This window comes from Amblyraja radiata, chromosome 3, assembly GCF_010909765.2.
Source record: "Amblyraja radiata isolate CabotCenter1 chromosome 3, sAmbRad1.1.pri, whole genome shotgun sequence".
NCBI classification, from domain to species: domain Eukaryota; kingdom Metazoa; phylum Chordata; class Chondrichthyes; order Rajiformes; family Rajidae; genus Amblyraja; species Amblyraja radiata.
The window spans coordinates 77,061,221-77,084,686 of record NC_045958.1 but is presented as its reverse complement, the minus strand read 5'-3'; the positions used below and the strand labels follow the sequence as shown (position 1 = coordinate 77,084,686).

Here is a 23,466-nt window from a genome sequence, read left to right as displayed (position 1 = left end):
TTTCACTCAACTGCGAAACATATATTTAGCATTTCCCTACTCATTTTCTTCAGTCATATTTTTTACACTTGCTAGCGCATTTTAAAACTAACAATTTGGCCTTTGCAGCTTAGAGCTTCAGCAGGGACATTCATATTGCAGCTGTGAGATTACTTTTGACTGCAGATCTTGATAATACCAGATAGTAAACGAATTTCCCTGTACAGTTAGCTTTGGAGCACCGAATGCTTCCCATTTTCTCTGTTGTGATTTAGTTGGAAAGTTGATAGTGCGGAGCAATAAAAAGTTTATTGTTTAGGGCACAATTGGAAACAATTCATTTGTGGTTTCGAAAGTACAGCCAGAGATAGAATAAGTAAATTTAAAGAGAATTTTACACGCAACCTTGTGCCCAATATGGAGTGAATTTAGTTTTTTTTTAAATGTATTTCACATGTGCACTAATTTCAGCTATTTGGTCTGGTGGGACTTGAACCCAGGTGCAACTACAGTACTAATATTAGTGTTAATCCTTCTTCCATCAAGGATGCATAAAATATGTTCCTTTGTTTTTCATCTTTAATCTCTTTCACAACTGGTACACTACTTTAGACCTCTGTCTAAAAATTCAGGGTTCAATTCCAGATGAGACATTAACCCAAGCTCCCCATATACTCTCTCGGGTGAACATAAATGAGCTCAAGGCAATAGTCAAAGCAGAATAATTGCGACAAGTTCATTGCAGGGAATGGAGAAATATGGATTATGTGCCACAGATAAGACATGTTGATGAACATGCATCATATTCAGCACAGACAGTGTGAGCCAATGGGCCTTTTCCTGTGCCATGATATTCTATCTTCTCACTACTGCGGCATAAGCACAAGGTGTAGGCAGGCAACCTTTGTGCTGTCTCACAAGTTCACAAGTTATAGAAGTAGAATTAGGCCATTCGGCCCATCGAGTCCATTCCACCATTCAATCATGGCTGATCTCTGCCTCCTAATCCCATTTTCCTGCCTTCTCCCCATAACTCATGACACCCGTTCTAATCAAAAATTAAGAATTTGTTTATCTCTTTGTCTCCGGATGATACATTAACCCAAGCTCCCCATATATTCTTTTGCGAGAACGTTAACTTGCTCAGGGCAATATTCAAAACAAAATAAATGTGTCATCCATAGTGTGAATGATATTCTTCATTTGAGCAACACTGAAACAGATATCTGACCATTATTGGACTGAGATTTGTGGGAGCTTGTGTAATCAAGTGGGCTCTAGTCCACCTTTACCATGTTCTCCATTACCTGTACAGTACTTCATGGGCACAGCCCTTCCCTCCATCAAAAGCATCTACATGAGGCGCTGGATCAAAAAGATGGCATCCATCATCAATGATCGTCGCCATCCTGGCCATGCCCACTTCTTGCTGCTACTGTTGAGCAGAAGGTACAGAAGCCTGAAGTCCCACACCACCAGATTCAGGGTCAACTACTTTCCTACAACTGGAGAAAATTAATAGTGATGTTTTGGGTCAGGACCATCCTTCAGAATCACTGAAGAAGGACCCTGACTCAAAACGTCACCTATCTGTGTCATCCAGGGATGCTGCCTGAGTAACCACTTAGTTACCCCAGTACTTTGTGTCTTTGTTTTTGTAAACCAGCATTTGCAGTTCCTTGTTTCTACTTTCCTACTACTGGAGAACATTGATAAGTGACATTTTGGATCGTATTACCTTTTTGTATTTTTAATTATGTGATTTTTCTCCAGGTGAATTTCAAACTCATTCCTCTAAACCAAGGAGCTGAAATTCTGGATGCTAATAGGGTTACTTAATATACTCATTCCAACAGTTCCCTGGTGCGAAGACCAGCAGATCCCAGAGATGTTCGTTTTACATGCGAGTGAGGTGAAACACACTGTTTGTATGGTCCTTTAATAACTTTTGGATTATCAAGGGGGAATTCTCCTTCATGTCACTCTATGACTCTATGTCAGGTACATGGATAGGACAAGTTTAGAGGGATATGGACCAAAAGTAAGCAGGTGGGACTAGTGTAGCTGGGATATGTTGGCCGGTATGGGTAGGTTGGGCCGAAGGGCCTGTTTCCACACGGTTTCACTCTATCCTGGCCAGGAGGATCAGTGTGCAGTGTCCTCCCGGCCGGCAGAGGGCAGTGGAGCGCCTGCGCGGCGTCATCGCTGCTCGCCAGGTGACGCGGAGAGCGGGCGACGCTGCTTGCTGTGTCCCGGTGACCGCCAGCGACCGACTGACCGACCGAGCGACCGTCGCTGCAGCAGCGCCCGGGGCTGGTGGTGGTGGTCGAGGCCGACATGCCGCTCGGTTACACGCCCGAAGAGAAGGCGCGCTTCGAGCAGCTGGTGAAGCTGCGCCGCCGGTGGCTGAAGGACCAGGAGCTGAGCCCCCGTGAACCGGTCCTTCCCCCCGGCAGCTCAGGGCCCGTGGCCAGGTTCTGGGACGGATTCCTGCAGCCGCGCAGCCTCTGGCGGATCTATGTGAGTGTCCGGTTGCAACCGGGGGGGGGGGGGGGAGAAGGTGAGGGAGGTGGACGCAGAGCCCGTCATTGACAGCAGAGCCCCTCATATAGTGATGGACAGCAGAGCCCCTCATACAGTGATGGACAGCAGAACCCTTCACTCAGTGTGTGGGAATTAACTGCAGATGTTGGTTTAAGACGTTGGCGAAGATGGACACAAAAAGCTGGAGTAACTCAACGGGTCAGTAAATGTTGAAATTTGGGGTTCCAGTATCTGCAATCTTTTGGAGCTCCACCTTTGTGTAGTTTGCCTCAGGCTGACTAAGCTCCAGTGCCTTTCTCCCTTTCCTTGGCCTTTATCCCTTGCTCAATGCTTCTGGCTATTAATCCCCCTCACATGTGACCACCTATCACCTGCCAGGTTTTGTCCCACCCCACCTCTCTTTTCTCCCCATTCTATAACCAGACTGAAGAAGTGTCCTGAACCGAAATAAGGAAAACATTCAAACTCCACAGACTGCAACCAGAGATCAGGATCGAACCAGGTCTTTGGTGCTGTGATGTGACAACTGTGCCACCCTTTAGATGCATTGCATCCTGTATGTAAGATAATAACATGTCCCACTGCACATCAACGGAGAAAGAGTGGACATAGTCTCCGGTTTCAGGTTCCTGGGCACCCACATCTCAGCAGATCTCAGGTGGTCAACTAACACGAACACCCTGGTAAAGAAGGCACAACAACGGCTTTACTTCCTAAGATCACTCAGGAAAGTCAACTTGCCACAACAGCTGCTAGTGTCATTCTACCGTTGCTCCATAGAGTGTCATGACACATAGCATCCTGGTGTGGTATGGTAACAGTTCTGCGGCTGACAAGAAAGCTCTGCAGAGGGTCATCAACACAGCCCAGAAGATTACCAGCACACATCTGCCTGGCCTGGAAGAGATCTATAGCTCTTGTTGCCTGCGAAAGGATTCATCTCATCTCACACATCACTTGTTTGCCCTTCTGCCCTCAGGAAAGCGTTACAGGTCCATCAAATCACACACCACAAGATTAACAAACAGTTTCTACCCCAAGGCCATCACCACTCTGACCTCTGCACTGAATATACACCCCCCATAGCCGATATTTTGTACTGTTATAACACTATACTGTGAAATATTTCACATTCTGCCTTGACAACGTTTTTCTTGCCGGTTTTGCTGTTTTCATTGTCGTTATTTATTTATCTGAGATGGAGCTCCACTCGGGCGGGCAGTGCGCCTGAAATTTTATTGTATGTATTTACAATGACAATAAAGTGTATTATTATTAATTATTGCATGTTTGCATGTGAGAGTAAAAGAACCATGGAACCAATGTTAGAATATTCTAAAGATTCACCCCACAATTGGAGAATACATTTCTCCTTATTTCAGTGGCCAACCCTATTCTGTAATCACTGGTTTAGGATTCCTTTGGAAGAGAAACATTAACCCTGCATCTGCCATGTCAAACTCTGTAAGAAATACAAATATGATCACCACTGTTCTAAACTCTGAAGAATACAAACTAATTTACTTAATTTCTCTTCGAATAGCAAACCAAAGTGAGGAGAAACTAACAGGGACACAAAAGGACAGAACGTGCTTTAGTAACTTAACAGGTCAGGCAGCAACTCAGAGTCCGTAGAAGGGTCTCCACCAGAAATATCACCTATCGATTTTCTCCAGAGATGCTGCCTGACCTGCCGAGTTACTCCAGCACTCTATGTCCTTTTGTGTATTAACCAGAATCTGCAGTTCTGTTTCTAGAAACTAAAAGATCAAACCATTTTTTCATTGATGGATTTGATAGTGAAATTGTTTTTAAAATGTTTTAATTATATTATTAAATTATATGTAGGTTCCAATCTAGATTCTATAAATGGCATTTCCAATCCAGATTCTGTAAATTGAATCTTTCTATGTGGTTTTGAATGAAATCTTTCTGAAATCTGCATACCTGTCATCTTTGTAATTGTTTTAATGTTTCAGACTTACAAGGCATGTAATGCAGGTTGGTGGACCCTTAGTCGATTACTGATTCCTGCTTGGCTTGTTCATTACTACGTGAAGTATCATCTTGATGTGAGTACTGATAGAATGACATGCAGCGCAGTCCTCTTAATCTTTGGCACATATAAATAATTAATTAAAGTCTTGCATTTTTAAGGACTTCTCAAGGTGCTTTATCCCCAGCGAAGTTCTTGTTAAGTGGTTGTAATGCATGAAATGTACCTTGAACAGTAGAATCCCACAAATTAAGTAATATTGTCATCAATTATTGATGTTACTTATGGTTGTTGTGTAGATAAAGACATAGAATACTCAGCAGCTCTACGAAAAAGTGGCTTGGGGTCCAAGAGAAGTGAGGTTCGGAAACTTGTACACGTGGGTTTATAGATCAGAATTCCCCTTATAACCAACAGTAGATGCTGACTATGTTGATACTGTAACTTTAAATCTGGTTTTCATTGTTGGGAGAGGCTTGAGTGATTAGGTGGCTTATTCCTCTTTTCCTGCTGCAGTCTGCAGTAAGGGCTCCGCCTCGATGTTCATGTTGCTTGAATAGATTCTATTCTCCAAGTATAAAAACAAGGAGCCTATCGCTTTCACCTGAAAAGTGGAGCAGGCAATGGCCAACTCTCATTATTATACTGAGGTATCAACCCACATTAATATCTGGACATTTGAAAATGGGGAGACTGCAAAGCTAAGAATTACAGTGGATAAAGGATTGCAAGTGGAGACTTAAATGGGCCATGTTTTTTTTGGATAGTCTCACAAGAAAGGTAAATAGGAACATATACATTTTTGGTATGGAGCAGCCAATTGGTCATCAAGCATGCATTCACCATCATAGCCAGGCACCAGTCTTCCTATTTCCCACTCGCCCTTGCATCCATCTAATCTCCTGTGAGGGGGACAAAATTACAAAGGAAATTTGCTGGGACCAATAAGAGAAAGGGATGCTCAAGCAACTTCTGCTCAAGGAATTTGAGTGCTCTTTTGGTATTCAAAAGCAGTTTAAGACTCTTTTGAAGACCCAAAACCTTCAACTGCCAAGATCTTAAACTGTAAATGTATTTTATTCTGAAGGACATCCTTTAAACCCTACTACTTTGACTATCATTTTGATTACTCTTCCAATATCTCCTAATGTGGCTCCTTATCAAACTATTGATAATGGCTGCTGAAGCAACTTGAACCATTGGACCACATTAAATGAGCTATAATTGTGCAAGTTGTTGATTATTCTTTTTAACATTTGCATAAACATGAAGTTCTCAGAGTCAAGATATTACATTTCTTAAATCTGTGGTTTCTGTTCAACAGTCTAAACCATATGGCATCGTGAATGTGAAGCCAAGGATTTTTCCGGTAAGTTACATTACGAGATAGGTTGAACAAATTTGGTTATCTTTCCTGAAATAGTGCTAATTAAACTTTAATTGTGTTGTAGGCATTGATATTTCTTTAAAATACTAACTTGAGGTAAAGGAGTAAAAAAAGTCTGGGTACTGGAAATATTAGGAAAAGTGAAATCCAACACAATCCTGTAAGTGGTTTATGGTTATCAAAAATGCAAGTATTTGTTCTTTCTCTGCAGCCTTGTAATCTGGAGGTGTTGTTACAGTAAAGTATCAATGAATCAAATGGGTAAAATAACGGGGTGATGAGAAAATAAATCAGAAATTATTTCTAGTCAGAATTTAAGGATATACAGATGACACGAGGAGGTTCGTCTTTTCAGTTTGAGTTGTTACCCAGGGCATGCAGGGTCTGAGCCATCTGCTGAATGTCACCTACAGCAATGTACAGATTGCCCTCTCTCGTCACTCATTCTTGAACTGTTTCAGGCTGAGTGAAAGGACAACAGGTGCCCAAGGAATATCCTGCCAGATGTTTGTGTTTGAATACAGATGTTGAGGCCGCAAGATCCCTCCTCAGTTGGACTTGGGAATGTTCTCATTTTGGATTGATGTTAACGTTAGTCACAGGCCCTCTGAACGTAGTGATTTCTGTTGCCAAGGAGATGTTATTAAGTAGTTGATAAGGATAGTAATTATATTTGCCCTTGCCAAATATTCAGTGGGTGTATCGTATTGTCTGAAATGGTAAGATGGATGTTTGTGAATAGAATTTTCCCTGGGGGTTTCCAAAGTCATACCATCATTAGGGAAGTTGAACAAGAATGCTGGAAGAGACAGTGGAGGTGTAAAGGAATCAGAAGAATGTATACAGGTACAAACATAATCAGGCTATTGGAATACTGCATTAAATCCAGAAGACTATGTTGCCTTCTTAAGGAGCTTGGCAGATTGCATCTGTATTCCTTGGAGGTTTAAAAAATAATGGTGACCTTATTCATACATGTAAAATAATATTGCGGCTTGACATGGTCTATGATGAAATGCATTCACAAGTGGGAGAGTCACAAACAAGGGCATATAGTTCCAAGACAAGGGACTAGCCATTTAAAACTAAGGTGCCAAGAAATGTATTCTCTGATGGCAGTGAATCTAAGGATTTCTCTGGTCCAGGTGGAGATGAGATCATTAGAAATATTTAAGATGGAGGTAGATACATATTTGAATGATAAGGGAATTGAGGGTTTGTGAACTAGCACAGAAGTGGAATTGAGGACAGCATACATTAGCCAAGATCACATTGAATGGTGGAGCTGGATTGAGGGGCCTTGTGGTATACTCCTACTTTCTTGTGTTCTTGGCTAGAAATCAAGTGCTAACATTGATGCTCTGGTTAGACCATTACATTCTGGGCATCATCTGATGAACTATATATTAGGCTTGGAGAGTATGAAGTTTTAATAGAATATGTGGATTCCAAAAACTAAATTACTAAGAAGTGGTACAGACCAAGATTATATTCCCTGACCTCTGGATTAAAGGATGGGTTGATTCGTTTTTCAGGTATTGTGGGAAACGATAGTTGATATTTTTTATTTAGTTTAGAGATACAGCGCGGAAACAGACCCTTCGACCCACCGACTCCGTACTGATCAGTAATACCCGCACATTAACACCATCCTACACACTAAGATCTTGGAGAAAACTCACGGGGAGAACGTACAAACTCAGTACAGACAGCACCCATAGTCAGGATTGAACCTGAGTCTCTGGCGCTGTAAGGCAGCAAATCTACTGCTGTGCCACCACCGATATCTGAACCTATTTCTACTAATCGCTGTCTAGAAGCAGAGATAATAAGTACAGTGAAAATAAGTTGGAAAAAAAACAAAGAAATGCTTTCGAGTGTGATTACACAGTAACAGAAATGGAGGAAAATGTGTTAATTCAGAAACCAGATTAAATCACATTTTTCCATTAAGAATAACATGCACTAGGCATTCATCCCTGTTGGAATTTGTTGACCTAAGCTGTGCCAAAAGATTCATACAGGAATTAACTCTAAAGATGCAACATGTAAACTGGATGAACAGTGTAGTCTGAAGTGGTTTCATTCAGAAGTACAACATGAGTACTACAATAGTGACCAAGTATTTTTACACTGATGTTGCATCCTTTGGTTTGTTTCTGCAGGGTGACACGATTTTGGAAACTGGGGAAGTGATTCCATCACTTGAGGATGAAAATCCCACGCACCATTAAAGGCTCGTCTTGGCATCTGACATAAATGGTTATGTGATTAACTTCAGAGGAAATACTCAATTGCAGTTGTTCCTTTTTGAATTACTTATTTATCATTAAACTGATGATTTACCAGGATTCATAGAGCTGATTTTATGAACAATTTACAAAATATTGCGACTTTATACCTTTACTGAGATTTTCTTTCCTTCATTTACATCTTTGATTTTAAATCACACAGTGATAGACAGTCATGTCTTCAGCTGCTTTGACCCCTTGAGCCAGAAAAATGTATTAAGGGTGTTCACAAAGAAAAACGTACTCAGTTAACACAGTCATTGAAAATACTTTCAATTTCACAACTTTATTTGCTTGTCAGTGAAATTAGCTATGTATGTGCCCAACTATGGATAGATGTACATTAAATACAAACCAATAAGCATTCCAATAACAAAAAAGCTAATACAATTATAATTGTGTTCAATATGGCAATAACTATGCTCCAGTTTTTTATGCAACATATTTCTGATTCATAATTAGCCAGATGTAGTTACCCCTATGGGTAGGGTCATCATGAGGTCCCCCATATCCTGTTGACCAGATTGATACTCTCTTGCATACAACTGCAGTTTGGAGTTGGGTAGCACGGCGGCACCTTTACTGTGTCCCCATACCAAGCACAGTTACGGTCAATTCACATCAGTTAATTGCATATCTGTTGCAGGGTGCACTACTTTCTCCTCCAGAATAAAATGGCTGTTTAGCCCCGTTAGTCTGTACCTATGTTTGTTACATACTCCCTCTTCAACTCACTTTGTTCGCATATCTTCTTAAAACCATTCTTCACGTATTTATCCAGCTTCACCTCAAATTCATCCAAGTTACATGCATTATCCAATTCTATGGCGACAAGTTTAACTTGCTCACCATTCTGTTGAATTCCTCACTGATATATCACTATCTTATGTTTAGAGAACCAAATATTATGAGGGTAACATCTTTCATAAGAGTTTTGTTATACACACACACACACATTAGAATTAAGTGACAGATTATAAATTAATAAAACATCAAAACCTTTTCCTCTGAACCTATCATCCAATACATAAAGCCAGGTTATATTGAACCATATTTGCAATGCTCACAACAAATTGCAAGCGTAGAACATTTAATTTTGGTCGGTGTTCTTCCTTTGTGAGTAATAGACGCCAGAACATTTCACTTGGTCTCTGTTATATTTGGTCCATGAGTGATCACGTGTCATCTCGGAGAAGAAGAATCATTATGAAATTCTACGCGTCAAATTCTCCTCTAGATACTGAATAGCTGTAATCTTGGATGCATAGATAACAAATCCCCAAGATAGTAAAACGAGGAAGAGGAGTATCTGTATGAAATAAATTAACTTGTTACATCAATGAACTTTACTAGATTTTAAAACAAAGCTTAAAATACTGAGTCGGTCAGCCTGTGCAGTTTAGCAAGCTTCGCTAGTCTCTTTCCCAGTTCTGATGAAGGGTCTTTGACCTGAAATGTTAACTGTTGCTCTTCCCACTGGTGTGGCCTGATCTGAGTATTTCCAGCATATTCTGTTTTTATTTTAGATTTCCAGCATTAACTTTTTTTTAATTTTCAAAACTTGGGAGTTTGTTCCTTTTGGATTCTTTTGCCATTATTTCCCAATGTCAATGGAAATTAACTGAACTTTTTTATGTTTTTGTTTTCTTTTTCCCCTCACAATTTACTTGATAAAAGTTCCATATAAAAAGGTGATTAATGAAGTTCCAAGCTGTGGTGATACAAGACACATTTAGCTAAGAAAATAGTACAGGTGTGGCAAGAAAGACTTAATTGGCTGATTTCATAACCAAGATATCATGGAGTGGTTTTGCAAACAACTATACCTAATCATTTTAATGAAGCTTCCATTGTGGTTCAATAGAATTCCACAAATGCAGTCAGTCTCTCTAACCTTGGTGATTGAGGGAACATTTAAACAAGAGATTGCACTGCAAAAATGCTGTCATGGGAACTTTTCATAACCAAAAGAGCAGCTTTGGGGACATATTTTTGTGACTAGTCTCTGGAGTAGTACCTGATCTTCCACCCAAACCCGCTGACTCAAGACAGAAGCACAACCGTCTGAAATGTGGGTACTAAACTAACTGAAAGCAATGGTTACTTTTATGAGAAACTGGGTGGAGACATCAATCATGTTTTAGGAAGTTGTAACATGACATCCTTGCTCTTATTTTCTATCCCATGGTTGATGAACGCATGTATCCATTATGCCTTCACCATCCTATCTACCTGTGGCATCATTTTTGGGGATCTATGAACTCCTACCCCAATGTCCTACTGTTCATCAACACTCCCTATGGCTTTACCATTTATTATATAATTCCTACCATTATTTAAAATTCCAAAATCCATGACTTCACATTTGTTACGATTAAATTCCTTGCCCCTTTGTTCCAGAGAACTCAGATATTCAATATAGCGCTGTAACCTAAGACAATCCTTTTGCTATTTGTGCTGTATGCATGTGCCATATGCAAACTCATTAACCACACCTCATATCTTCACACTCGAAGTCTTTAATATATATCACAACCAATTAGGGTCCCAGCATTGATGACACAAAATGCTGGAGTAACTCGTTTGTTCAGCATCTCTGGAGTGTAGCAACAAGGAACTGAACATGCTGGTTTACACAAAGATGCTGCCAGACCTGCTCAGTTACTCCCAGCAGTTGTATCTTTTTGAGTAAACCAGCATCTGCAGTCCCTGGTTTCTATTCGCAACATTGATTGTTGTGGTAGGCCATTGGTCATGGACTTCCAAACAGAGAAGCAATAAATTACCACGATTTGTGCTTACAAACTACTTGGAGAGGTTATATAATTCAGAAGTATCATCTAAGCTGTTCAAGGAGAACATGATATTTGACCACTACAATAGTTTCCTATATTAACCTTTTTTTTTCTAATTTCCTATAATATCCACTGATCACAGTCATGGATATACTCAAGCAACTGAGTCTTGATGGCGCTCTCTGGTAGAGGATTCCAAAGATTCACTGCGATGAATATTGAGATTCAAAGAAGAGGAAGTACTAACACTTTTGAGAAATATAAAAGTGGATAAGTCTCCAGGTCCGGACAGGATATTCCCTAGGACATTGAGGGAAGTTAGTGTAGAATTAGCAGGGACTATGACAGAAATATTTCAAATGTCATTAGAAACGGGAATAGTGCCGGAGGATTGGCGTACTGCGCATGTTGTTCCATTGTTTAAAAAGGGGTCTAAGAGTAAACCTAGCAATTATAGACCTGTTAGTTTGACGTCAGTGGTGGGCAAATTAATGGAAAGGATACTTAGAGATAATATATATAAGCATCTGGATAAACAGGGTCTGATTAGGAACAGTCAACATGGATTTGTGCCTGGAAGGTCATGTTTGACTAATCTTCTTGAATTTTTTGAAGAGGTTACTCGGGAAATTGATGAGGGTAAAGCAGTGGATGTTGTATATATGGACTTCAGTAAGGCCTTTGACAAGGTTCCTCACGGAAGGTTGGTTAAGAAGGTTCAATTGTTGGGTATTAATGGTGGAGTAGCAAGATGGATTCAAGTGGCTGAATGGGAGATGCCAGAGAGTAATGGTGGATGGTTGTTTGTCAGGTTGGAGGCCAGTGACTAGTGGGGTGCCACAGGGATCTGTGTTGGGTCCACTGTTGTTTGTCATGTACATCAATGATCTGGATGATGGTGTGGTAAATTGGATTAGTAAGTATGCAGATGATATTTACAGTTCCCTGAAAGTGGAATCTCATGTAGATAGGGTAGTAAAGAAAGCTTTTGGTGTGCTGGCCTTTATAAATCAGAGCATTGAGTATAGAAGTTGGGATGTAATGTTAAAATTGTACAAGGCATTGTTGAGGCCAATTCTGGAGTATGGTGTACAATTTTGGTTGCCTAATTATAGGAAGGATGTCAACAAAATAGAGAGCGTACAGAGGAGATTTACTAGAATGTTGCCTGGGTTTCAGCAACTAAGTTACAGAGAAAGGTTGAACAAGTTAGGGCTTTATTCTTTGGAGCGCAGAAGGTTAAGGGGGGACTTGATAGAGGTCTTTAAAATGATGAGAGGGATAGACAGAGTTGATGTGGATAAGCTTTTCCCACTTCTTCTTTTCGTGTCTTTGAAGCTGGTTGGTTATATGACAGTTTCCCATTCCTTTACACAGTCCTTTGCGTTTTTATTGAACACTGCAAGATCCTTTGGGCTGCACTGGTTGGGTAGTAGGGGGCAGACAAGGCAGTGTTGCATTGTATGGTCCTCTTCTCCACATTCACAGGTGATTTGGCCAGTTTCATAGCCCCATCTGGCCATGGCAGCTTTTGATCGCCCTGTTCCCCACTGAGAGTAGGGAAGATTCAAACAAGGGGACATGACTTGAGAATTAAGGGACAGAAGTTTAGGGGTAACATAAACATGAGGGGGAACTTCTTTACTCAGAGAGTGGTGGCTGTGTGGAATGAGCTTCCAGTGAAGGTGGTGGAGGCAAGTTCGTTTTTATCATTTAAAAATAAATTGGATAGTTATATGGACGGGAAAGGAATGGAGGGTTATGGTCTGAGCGCAGGTATATGGGACTAGGGGAGAATACGTGTTCGGCACGGACTAGAAGGGTCGAGATGGCCTGTTTCCGTGCTGTAATTGTTATATGAGGGTGAATACGTTTCTAATCTCCGTCTTAAACAAGTGACCGCTCATATTGAAGATGTAGCCTCCTGATTCTAGGCACCAGACACTGACCCAGCCGCTATCTTGGCAAATCCCGGAAGAATAGTGTGTATTTATAACGAGATCTCCTCTAAACTCTCGAGTACAGGCCTGGTCTGCCCTACTGCTGTTCACTGCATACTTACAAAAGAATAAATCCAGTCGAGAGTTCGCTTGCTCACACGAACCATGATCGCCCGAGATTCCCTTCACTCTGCCAACTGAGTGCACGGCACGGTCCCACTCCCAGTGTGAAGCGCCTCTTCTTTCCAAAAGAAAGATCCCTGAGCTTTGAGTTTTGTCGGTAAACCCCAGCCGCCGGTGTTGGGTGACCAGCGGGGAGCGGCGGTAACCATGGTTTCCGGCCAAAGATGGTCTCTGCCGACAGCGCGGTGCGGCGAGGTGGTCCTCCAGTGTCCCGGCAGGCAACGCGGTGAGCTGGTCCTCCAGTGTCCCGGCGGCCCCGTCACGCAGCCAGCTTGTGTGATGGTGTAACAGCCTCACAGGCGGCGGCTGCACAGGCCTGTCCCCGGCGGGCAGGCAGGCACCGGGGCGGGAATACCAGTGCAAATGTTGGCGAACGGATCCAAGGGGAGGTGGAGGGGAATGCTTTAACATTTAGAAAATAGGATTAAAGGAATTTAACTTGAACCTGAGGGCGATCGGGGACGGAGTGACTGTTGCAGGTAAGAGGCTGAGATGGGTGGGGACGTAGGCCCGGGAACCCCGGGGTTGCTGGGAGCGGAGCTGGTCATCAGGGCTGCAGTGAAAATGTTGCAGTCTGGATAAATGTGTGAAGCCATTGACATCTTAAAATTCAAAATAATGATGTTAAATTGAGGCTTTTTTTCACCCAGTCCAAAACAAGGGAGTGAAATAAAACTTGAAATCAGATCCAACCTTTCCGCGTGCAAGATACGTGCAAAGACATGTGTCGGAAGGAATTGCAGATGCAGTCTGAAGAAGGGTCTCGACTCGAAACGTCACCCATTCCTTCTCTCCAGAGATGCTGTCTGTCCCGCTGAGTTACTCCAGCATTTTGTGTCCTTCTTCGACGTGTAAATAAATACTTCCACTGTGGTAGGAATGGAATGTGGTGCCCTTTCCCACACGCAGAGCAGATGCCCGTTGATCATTTCCTATCATACGTTGGCATATTTTTGTCAGCAAACTGAAATAATTCAAATTAGTTTATTGTCACATACACGAGGTTTGCAATGCAATTCCTTGTTCACATGAAGCCTACAGTGTATAGGGGGGTTGCACGGAAGGTCACTGGGTCATAGGGCTCGACGCACGGAGCCGCTAAATCCAACTGGAAGACATCCGTCACTTCCGGTATATGTTATTAATGCTAGAAACGCGTACTTTCCTACCTGTTAAAAACCGCCAAAATGTTGAGTTTTTGCGCTGAAAAAAATTGTGGGAGTCGGGGTAAGCGTGAGAGCCAATGTACCCAACTGTACATGTACATGTACCCAACTTCAGAATTCCAAAAATGAAGCGAAATGAAGGTATAGAGAAGCGAGAACTGAAGGGACTACAGCAGCTAAAGTGCTTGGTAATCATTGAAAATATTGGGAATTATCGCGTTTGCTCACTGCATTTCATCAAGTAAGGCATTATTTGTGTTTTTTCTTGATTCCTTTGGTATCTAAAAATTCTCAGAAGTGATAAATCTGGCTGTAAATTTTTCTTCAGATGCGTTTTCATTTTGTATGTAAAAACCCACGAGAACCATGGGCGATTAAAAAAATTTAATCAAGAAAAAACACAAATAATGCCGTACTTGATGAAATGCCGTGAGCAAACGGCCAATGTTCGCCAAGCACTCTGGCTGTTGTTGTCCCTTGCTTCAGCTCTCGCTTCTATCTACCGTCATTTCTCCTCACTTTTGGAATTCTGAAGTATGCTAAATGTCTCTCACGCTTATCCCGATTTCCATAATTATTTACAGCGCAAAAATTGACAATTTCAGCGGGTTTTAACGGGCCCGCTACGCTGGAAACAATGGTAAGTGCCTACCTGCAGTACATCGCGTGTAATCCATTTGGAGTAGCGTAGCAACAGTACGGGTCATGGGTCGTTACCCGACTGCCATGAAACCTCCCTATATGCAGTTATGATAAATACAACAATAAACAAATCAGCTCTCTGGATAGGGAAGGCGTTGCCACTTTCCATTATTAATTACCTAGTTTTTGTCAGAGAATTGCTTAAAATGTTTTTTCCCACCTCTGGATAATTACATAACCAGGTAATTTTTTTGGCATTAAATCCTCCTAACCCCATTGTCATCAAAGATAGATACAAAATGCTGGAGTATCTCAGTGGGACAGGCAGCATATCTGGAGACCCTTTGTCATCAATATTGCATACCTCCCTGAAAGTGGCAGCACAAGTAGATAGAGTGGGAAAGAAGGCATACAATATGCTTGCTTCCATTGGTCTGGACTTGAGTATAAGTCAGAAAGTCACGATGCAGCTTTATAGGACTTTGGTTAGGCCAATTTGTAGTACTGTGTGAGTCTTTGACGAGGGTGCAGATGAGGTTCACCAGAATGCTGCCAGAATTAGAGGGTATTAGCTTGAAGAAGAGGTTGAACAGACTAGGTTTGTTTTCTTTGGATCACTGGAGGTTGAGGGGAGACTTGATCGAAGCATATAACATTATGAGAGGCATAGATAAGGCAGACAGAACCTTCTCAGGTGGAAATATCAAAGACATGAGGGCATAGCTTTAAGGTGAGAGGGGCAAAGTTTAAAGCAGATGTGTGGGGTAAGTATTTTACACAGAGGATGATGGGTGCCTGGAATACACTTGCAGGAGTGGCGATGGGGGCAGATACGTGGCATTTAGGAGCCTTTTAGATAGGCACGGATATGCAGGAAATGGAAGAATATGGATCAAGTGCAGACAGATAAAATGCAATGATTATTAGGTTAGAACCCAGTGTTCAAATTATCAGAAATTCACTTGAGCTTCTTGGTAAATACTAAGTCCTTGTAAAGCTTTTGTGCTCAAGATATCTAGAATATGGTATTGTAAACGGTTTTGCAATGATGCCTAAGCTGACATGAGTTCATTGCATTTGTGTCCAGTAATTATGAACTGGGCAATAGAGATTTACTTTTCCTTCCATTATCCCCTTGTATTTTATATGCATGGAGCTGGAGGTGGTGATTATTTAGTATTATCTTTAGATTCATTCGGTTTATCCCTGGACTGAGGGACAAAAAAAAGAGAAAATAAATGATGCAGTTATGAAACTTGGGTGAAGTTTATTGAAATATGTGTGAGTCTCATGTCAAAGAAACATAGAAAATAGGTGCAGGACCAGGCCATTCGGCCCTTCGAGCCACAGCTGATTGTACTGTTCTTCTTGGCACAGTTTGCCAGACAAGCATAACCTAATAACAAAAATCCCATAATTGCACCAATTTTAAAATCATTGCATTAGAAACCGGCACCAATCCAATTGAATTTATTGTCGTGGTGAGTCTCTGCTACATTGACAACTGCATTAGGGTTGCCTCCTGCACCTGTGCAGAACTCATGGACTTCATTAACTTCACCAATGACTTCCACCTTGCCCTCAAGTTCAACTGAAGTATCTCGACACCTCTCTCCCCTTTCTTGATCTCTGTCACCATTACAGAAGACAGACTATCGACTGACGTCTACTACAAATCTACCGACTCCCGCAGTTAACTTGACTACATTTCCTCCCACCCTGCATCTTGCAAGACGCTATCCCCTACTCTTAATTCCACTGTCTCTGCAGCATCTGCTCCCAAGATGAGGCTTTCCATACGAGAACATCAGAGATGTCGTCATTCTATAGTGTCATTCTCCGAGCTGTCAGAGATGGGCCCCTCACCCGTATCTCTGTGTCGCCATGTCTCTGGTGCAGTGACAGGATCTGTCAAAGTCAGCATGGATTTATGAAGGGGAAATCATGCCTGACTAATCTTCTGGAATTTTTTGAGGTTGTTACAAGTAGAATGGATAAGGGAGAGCCAGTGGATGTGGTGTATCTGGACTTTCAAAAAGCTTTTGACAAGGTCGCACACGAGATTGTTGTGCAAAAATTAGAGCACATAATATTGGGGGTAGGGTTGACATGGATAGAGAACTGGTTGGCAGACAGGTAGCAAAGAGTAGGAATTAACAGAGCTTTTTCAGAATAGCAGGTAGTGACTAGTGGGGTGCCGCAAGGCTCAGTGCTGGGTCGCAAGGCTCAGCGCTGGGACCCCAGTTATTTACAATATTACAATATAAATGATTTAGACAAAATAAATTAAATGTAACATCTCCAAGTTTGCGGATGACACAAAGCTGGGAGGCAGTGTGAGCTGCGAGGAGGTTGCTATGAGGCTGCAGGTTGACTTGGATAAGTTGGGTGAGTGGGCAGATACATGGCAGATGCAGTATAATGTGGATAAATTAGGTTATTTCGGCGCGACTCGTTGCAGCGGCTCCTACAGCCTGTCTGTCTTTTTTTTATTTTTGTCTAGTTAAATGTAGTGTTTGTGTTTTTTTTTTAAGCTTGGTTTTAAATGTGTATATGTGGGGGGCGGGGGGGGGGAAACCGTTTTAAATCTCTTCCCTGTACGGGAGACCCGACCTTTTCCCTGTCGGGTCTCCGTTGTCGTTGGGGCCTAGCACCGTGGAGCGGCCTCCAGCCTGAACGACCCGGGGGCTCGGGAGTCTGCGGAGCTGTGGAGCTGCGGACTACTCACCATCGTGGGGCTGGCCGGCCTCGGAACGTGGGGAGCGGTGGTGACTCGCTGCTGCGACTCGACTCCTGGGGCTCGGAGGCTCCAGCAACGCAGCCGCAGGTCCGGTGGACTGGGACATCGGGAGCTCGCGGGTCCGGGGGGAGAGAGAGAGACCGCTTCCCGGAGCTCCCGCAACGCGACTTCTCCAGCCCGTGTCGCGGGGTTGGAACGACCTGGAGCGGGGTCATACATCACCCGGCACGGCTTCATGGCCGTGGGACTCACCATCGCACGCTGGGGCTCCGACCTTGTACTTTCAGACCGGGAGCGGGGCCGTAAATCGCCCCGCGCGGCCTAAAATGGCCGTGGGACTTATCATCACCCGCCTGGGGCTTGGACATCGGGAGAGACATGGAGAGCAGGGGAGAGAAAAGACTTTGCCTTCCATCACAGTGGGTTCACTGTGATGGATGTTTGTGTGAACTTAATTGTGTGTATGTCTGTAGGACATTGTCTTTGTTTGTATGGCTGTGGAAACAAAATTTCGTTTGAGTCTCACTGGGGCTCAAATGACAATAAATTGTATTGTATTGTAATAAATTGTATTGTAAGGCAGATTATTATCTGATGGTGTAGGAAAGAACTGCAGATGCTGGTTAAATTGAAGGTAGACACAAAATGCTGGAGTAACTCAGCAGGGCAGGCAGCATCTCTTGTTATCTGAATGGTGTTAGATTAGGAAAAGGTTGTGGTGCAACGAGACCTGGGTGTCCGTATACATCAGTCACTGAAAGTAAGCATGCAGGTACAGCAGGGGTGAAGAAAACAAATGGTATGTTGGCCTTCATAGCGAGAGGATTTGAGTATAGGAGCAAGGAGGTCCTATAAATGTTGTACAGGGCCCTGGTGAGACTGCACCTGGAGTATTGTGTGTAGTTTAGTCTTTGTTTGAGGAAGGGCTTTCTTGCTCTTGAGGGAGTGCAGCGTTGATTCACCAGGTTATTTCCCGGGATGGTGGGACTGATATATGATGAAAGAATGGATCAACTGGGCTTATATTTACTGGAATTTAGAAGGATGAGAGGGATTCTTATAGAAACATATAAAATATTCTAGGGATTGGACAGGCTAGATGCAGAGGTCACCGTGTGGGCCATTTCATCCCGAGAGTTGTGAATCTGTGGAATTCTCTGCCATAGAATGCAGTGGAGGCCAATTGATTGGATGTATTCAAGAGAGTTGGATATAGATCTTGGGGCTAACGGAATCAAGGGATATGGGGAGAAAGCAGGAACGGGGCACTGATTCTGGATCCATGATCATATTGAATGGCAGTGCTGGCTCGAAGGGCTGAATGGCCTACTCCTGCACCTATTTTCTATGTTTCTCTGTTCCATGTTTCCTCTGGCTGTTCCAGTTGCCTCTTGCATCCCAAAGATGTGCAGGTCTGTAGGTTAATTGATCTCTATAAATTGCCTCCTAGTGTGTAGGGAGTGGTTATGAAGTTGGGGTAATGTAGAACTAGTGTGAATGGGTGATCGATGGACTCTGTGCTCCATGGCCTTATTCTATGCTGTATCTTTCAACCAAATCAAAAAAGACAAGAACAAGCATTTGGTCCTTCCGATTTTGTCTGTATTCCACAGAAGCCACTTCCCCACCACTCCATCTAATACCATCAAACATCACCTATTTTATCTCCCATGTACCTACTTGGCTTACCATGAAACAACATCTATAGTAGATCATTTCAAAATCCTTGCACCCGTACAAAACAAGTCCTAATATTTATCTAGGAAGCACTTACAAAGCTTTCCGCTCAGTTGATCCTTTATTCTGCTAATGTTACCGCAATGATTCCAATAATCTGCACTTTGGGTCTTTGGTAGTGTTCAACTGACACGATTTCTGGATTATTGGATGGTAATCCTATTAATACCCCATGGGGTTATCTAGTATAACTGATCATTTATTGCTTACCCGGTAAAACTGATCATTTATTGCATTGTTGTTTATTGTATATTTATATTTGTGTTGTGTTAATACGTTTATCAAGCTGCAGCGAGTAAGAAATTCATTTTCTAATAAACAATCTGCCTGTCAAAAAATCTTATTACCGGCCTTGCCTTGTCCTGCCCCATCTCTCTTCCAGCTTTCTTCTTCCCCCCCCCCCCCCCCCCCCCCCCCCCCCCAACACTCACACCCTCCTGCAATCAGTCTGAAGATGGGTCCTGATCCAAAACTTCACCTGTCCATGTTCTCCAGAGATACTACCTGATCCGATGAATTATTCCAGCATTTTTTCTTTCTTAAGAAATTCATTGGTCCGTTCCAAGTGCATATGGCGATTAAACACTCTTGAATCTGGTTATTCCTTCACAGTTAGACTTGCTTACTTGAGCGATTTTTCTGTATGAAAAACATTTTGTAATGGTCATATTGTCAGATATATTGATCAGTTGCTGATATAGGAGCTGGACTGTCTAAAATATCTGAATTTTAAATCTAGATATTTGCACTGGCACGTGTCCTTCAGCTAATTTAATTATTTTATTTAATTATTTACTAATGGTTACTGTGAGTGTTTTATAAAACTGATAGGCATAAGGTTACAGAGTGGTGTATAGGGATAGTAAGAACTATTTATTCACATTCTATGACTTGCTTAGATTGAGTAATGCTAGTAATAAAGCTGTAAGGAATTTCCTCCAACTTAAGAAGGTGATTGGAATATGCTGTAGGCGACATGACTTATTTTGCAATGAATGATGAACAACGACGTCAGGTTATTATGTTAGCGTTATGTAAAACTGATAGGCATATGGTTGCAGAGAGGTGTGCAGAGATGTACGGGTGTACTCTATTTGCACACTTTAACTTGCATAGGGTGAGGAGTGGGTGGTGGTTATATGTGTAAGTTATACGGTATTTCCTAATCAAGAAGGTAATTGGAACGTGTGTTGTCGCTGCTTCTTTCTTTGCCTCCCGCCCTCTGAGGAATGTAGAGAGGCAGTTCAGCTATTTGTTCCATCCGTGTATCATGTTGAAAGTTAGATCTTAATTGAGGAAATAAGAAAGAAGAGTGCCATGGTTCTCCACAGCTAACTAAATACTTGCTCAGACTTGCACAGGAAACAGGGCAATTATCTCCACTTAGCCAGCTTCCACAAGCTGTATTAGGATAAGGAGTAGATCATTTTTTGTTCAGCAATGTTAATTGTAGGTTAAAGTTGCCCAAGACAGTGGAGAGAACTCAGCTGTTTTCTTAAATTAAAATTTATGCTGTGGGATTTTTTATGCCTGCTGGGAGTGTAATATGCATGATTTTTAATTCGTGCATGATTTGTGGTTGTTATTGGTAAAGCCAACATTTAATGTCCTCCAACAATTTGTGGCCATGGTTTATTAAGTTTGCTTTATTCCAGAAGACTGAATGCTTGGGAACCTTGATCGTATTGGAAGCAGGGTGCAACATTTAGTAACTGTTGCAACAAATGGAATTAATTTTTATTTTCATTCAATTTGCTTATATTTTTTCAGGATGTTCTCCAGTTTGTAATGGTCCTCAGTATCAGAAATTATCTGTAATAAATGTTGAATTCATAAGATGTGTTTTCCATGTAGTCATAAATGATTGCTATTCCACCCTGCAGACTTATTCCAAGAGTGAAATTGGACTTGGCATAATTCACATATGGCTCCCCACCTATTGGCACAAGGGACTTCTTAACATCTTGTCCTGTGTATTTGATTCTGTACATACTTCATTCTCCCAAAGTGCTGCACACCCTGAATGCAGTTTCAAATGAAAGGGGGGCAGTTAATCATTTAGCATAGAAGAGGAGGGGGGGGGGAGGGATTCGAAGAACAAGCTGGTTTGTCTCATCAGATAAACTGTGGTCAGCAGATTATAGTGTGTCAAAATAGCTCTATTATATTCAATGACCCAACGATCAAAGCCTATAATGAACACACTTTCCCATTTCAAGTGGTCTTGTTTTTAGGTCAGTTTATTTTTGTACCCTTTATTATTTCAGCTATTACATGGTGTTCCATCAGATTTACATGCTATGCAGTCCAATTAATGCATGTCAATGTTTCTGCTCTCTGCAAACCTCCTTCCACAATTCTGCAATTCACCCCAGCAGCATTATGTTAATTCACACCTCTATTGTTTCATTATTTATATTCATTTCTCCATGTCTTAGAAAATTCTACATTCTCACTACTCTCTTGATGAGCAAGTTTGTTCTTATTTCCTTACAGAGGTAGAACTAGGGAAGCTGGTCGGGGCATTGCAATAGTCAAGTCGAGAGTTGTGGATGAGGATTTCATTATCATTTCAACGGAAGCAGAGGCAAAATCATTTTTGCAGTGAAAAAAATAGGGAGTCTTGTTGATGTAAACATGTGGTTGAAAGTTCATCCCCTGTTAAGGCTAATGGTCGGACTCAATTTCAGGATTCTACCAGGGAGTGAGATGGATTTCATGGTCTGGAATGCTTCCTCAATTGAGATCTAAATTTCAACCTCGTTCGTAGTGATGGAACAAATAGTTGAACTGCCTCTCCCTAATCTTCAGAGAGGGCAGGAGGCAAAGAAAGAAGCCATGGCAGCAAAAATTCCAATCACCTTGGGAGGAAATTCCTTGACACATATACAAATAACCTCCATTCCTTAGTCTATGCAAGTTTTTTTTTTGAATTTATTTTATTAGAAGCAATTGTACAGGAATAAGGCAATCAACATGACAGTTATACAATTTTTGTACAGCTTCATTTTTAACATTGAGACCTGAATCAAAAAAAAAAAAAGAGAGAATGAAGAAAAATAAGTAAAATAAAAGAAAGGAAGGAAAATACCCCATAAACTACCAAAGAAGTGCAAGAGGAAAGAAGAGAAATAAGAAAAAGGAAGATGGAGATGTACCTCCCCCCCCCCCCCCCCCCCATCCCTAGCATTGGTTTTAAATTTGTGTTCAATTATTCTGTTGTTGCAGAAATTCAGTGAAAGGAGGCCATGCTTTGAGAAATTGATCTGCTTTTTCAGCCAAAACAAGCCTAATGTTTTCTGAATGTAATGTCTCGGACATGTCAGCAATCCACATCTTCACTGTGGGAACTGTTGTCTTTTTCCAAAATTAGAGTTTGTTTTTTCGCAGTTATTAGGCCGTAGTCAAGGAAACGTCTTTGAAATATCTTTAGCTTAGAACAGGCCTCTGACATACCTAATGTGATCAGTTTTATATCTGGCTCCAGATTAATTTTAAGTATTTTAGAGAAGATATCAAATATTCCCCTCCAGAAGTTTTGTATCTTTATACAAGAAGCAAAAGAATGGGTTAAAGTCGCTTCTTGTGGATGTGCATTTATCACAAATAGGGGAGATGGTTGGGAAGATCTTATTTAATTTAGTCTTTGAATAGTAAAGCCTATGCAGTATTTTAAATTGTATCAGGGAGTGCCTGACATTGAGAGAGCAGTGGTGTATCTATAGTAGGCTTTCCTCCCAGATATCCTTTGAAATTAATAACCCCAACTCATCTTCCCATGCTCGCCTATACATCTCAGAAGATGGGGTATGCGCAATTAAAAGAGTGTTATAAATGTAGGATGTTAACTTGCTTGTGTCGGCATGTCTATTCATACAATTGTCTAGCATATCTGGACCCATAAAACGACAGTCTTGTGTATATGTTTTCACATAATCTCGGATTTGAAGATATCTAAAAAGATTACTTGCTTTCAAATGATATTTCTCCTGTAGTTCTTGAAAAGAGGAAAATCCCCTTCTCGTAGAGATCTCCTACCATTTTAATTCCTGAGTTTTTCCATTGT

At 41.7% G+C, this 23,466-nt stretch overlaps 2 protein-coding genes and 1 long non-coding RNA gene across 5 annotated transcripts in view; 2 read left to right on the top strand and 1 right to left on the bottom strand.

Annotated features, from left to right (window-relative positions):
- Positions 1–2,190: 2,190 nt before the first annotated feature.
- On the top strand, positions 2,191–8,257 carry ndufb6 (NADH:ubiquinone oxidoreductase subunit B6). The gene is made up of 4 exons (XM_033018153.1): positions 2,191–2,499; positions 4,503–4,595; positions 5,844–5,888; positions 8,072–8,257. The coding sequence occupies exons 1-4, from the start codon at positions 2,317–2,319 to the stop codon at positions 8,138–8,140; spliced, it is 390 nt and encodes a 129-aa protein (XP_032874044.1). The 5' UTR covers positions 2,191–2,316; the 3' UTR covers positions 8,141–8,257.
- A 207-nt stretch (positions 8,258–8,464) lies between these two features.
- Positions 8,465–13,304, bottom strand: LOC116971192. Its single transcript, XR_004411431.1, has 2 exons — positions 13,055–13,304; positions 8,465–9,506 (listed from the first exon to the last, which is right to left on the bottom strand). It is a non-coding gene; the product is annotated as an uncharacterized LOC116971192 (long non-coding RNA).
- An 82-nt stretch (positions 13,305–13,386) lies between these two features.
- Positions 13,387–23,466, top strand: part of LOC116971190 (probable ATP-dependent RNA helicase DDX58) — a 72,644-nt gene continuing 62,564 nt past the window's right edge. For 2 of the 3 annotated variants that reach the window (XM_033018152.1, XM_033018151.1), the window contains exon 1: positions 13,394–13,594. The gene's annotated coding sequence lies outside the window, so the exon portion shown is untranslated. Of the gene's footprint in view, positions 13,595–23,466 lie in introns of all 3 variants that reach the window. The other variant, XM_033018149.1, reaches the window with a different exon arrangement.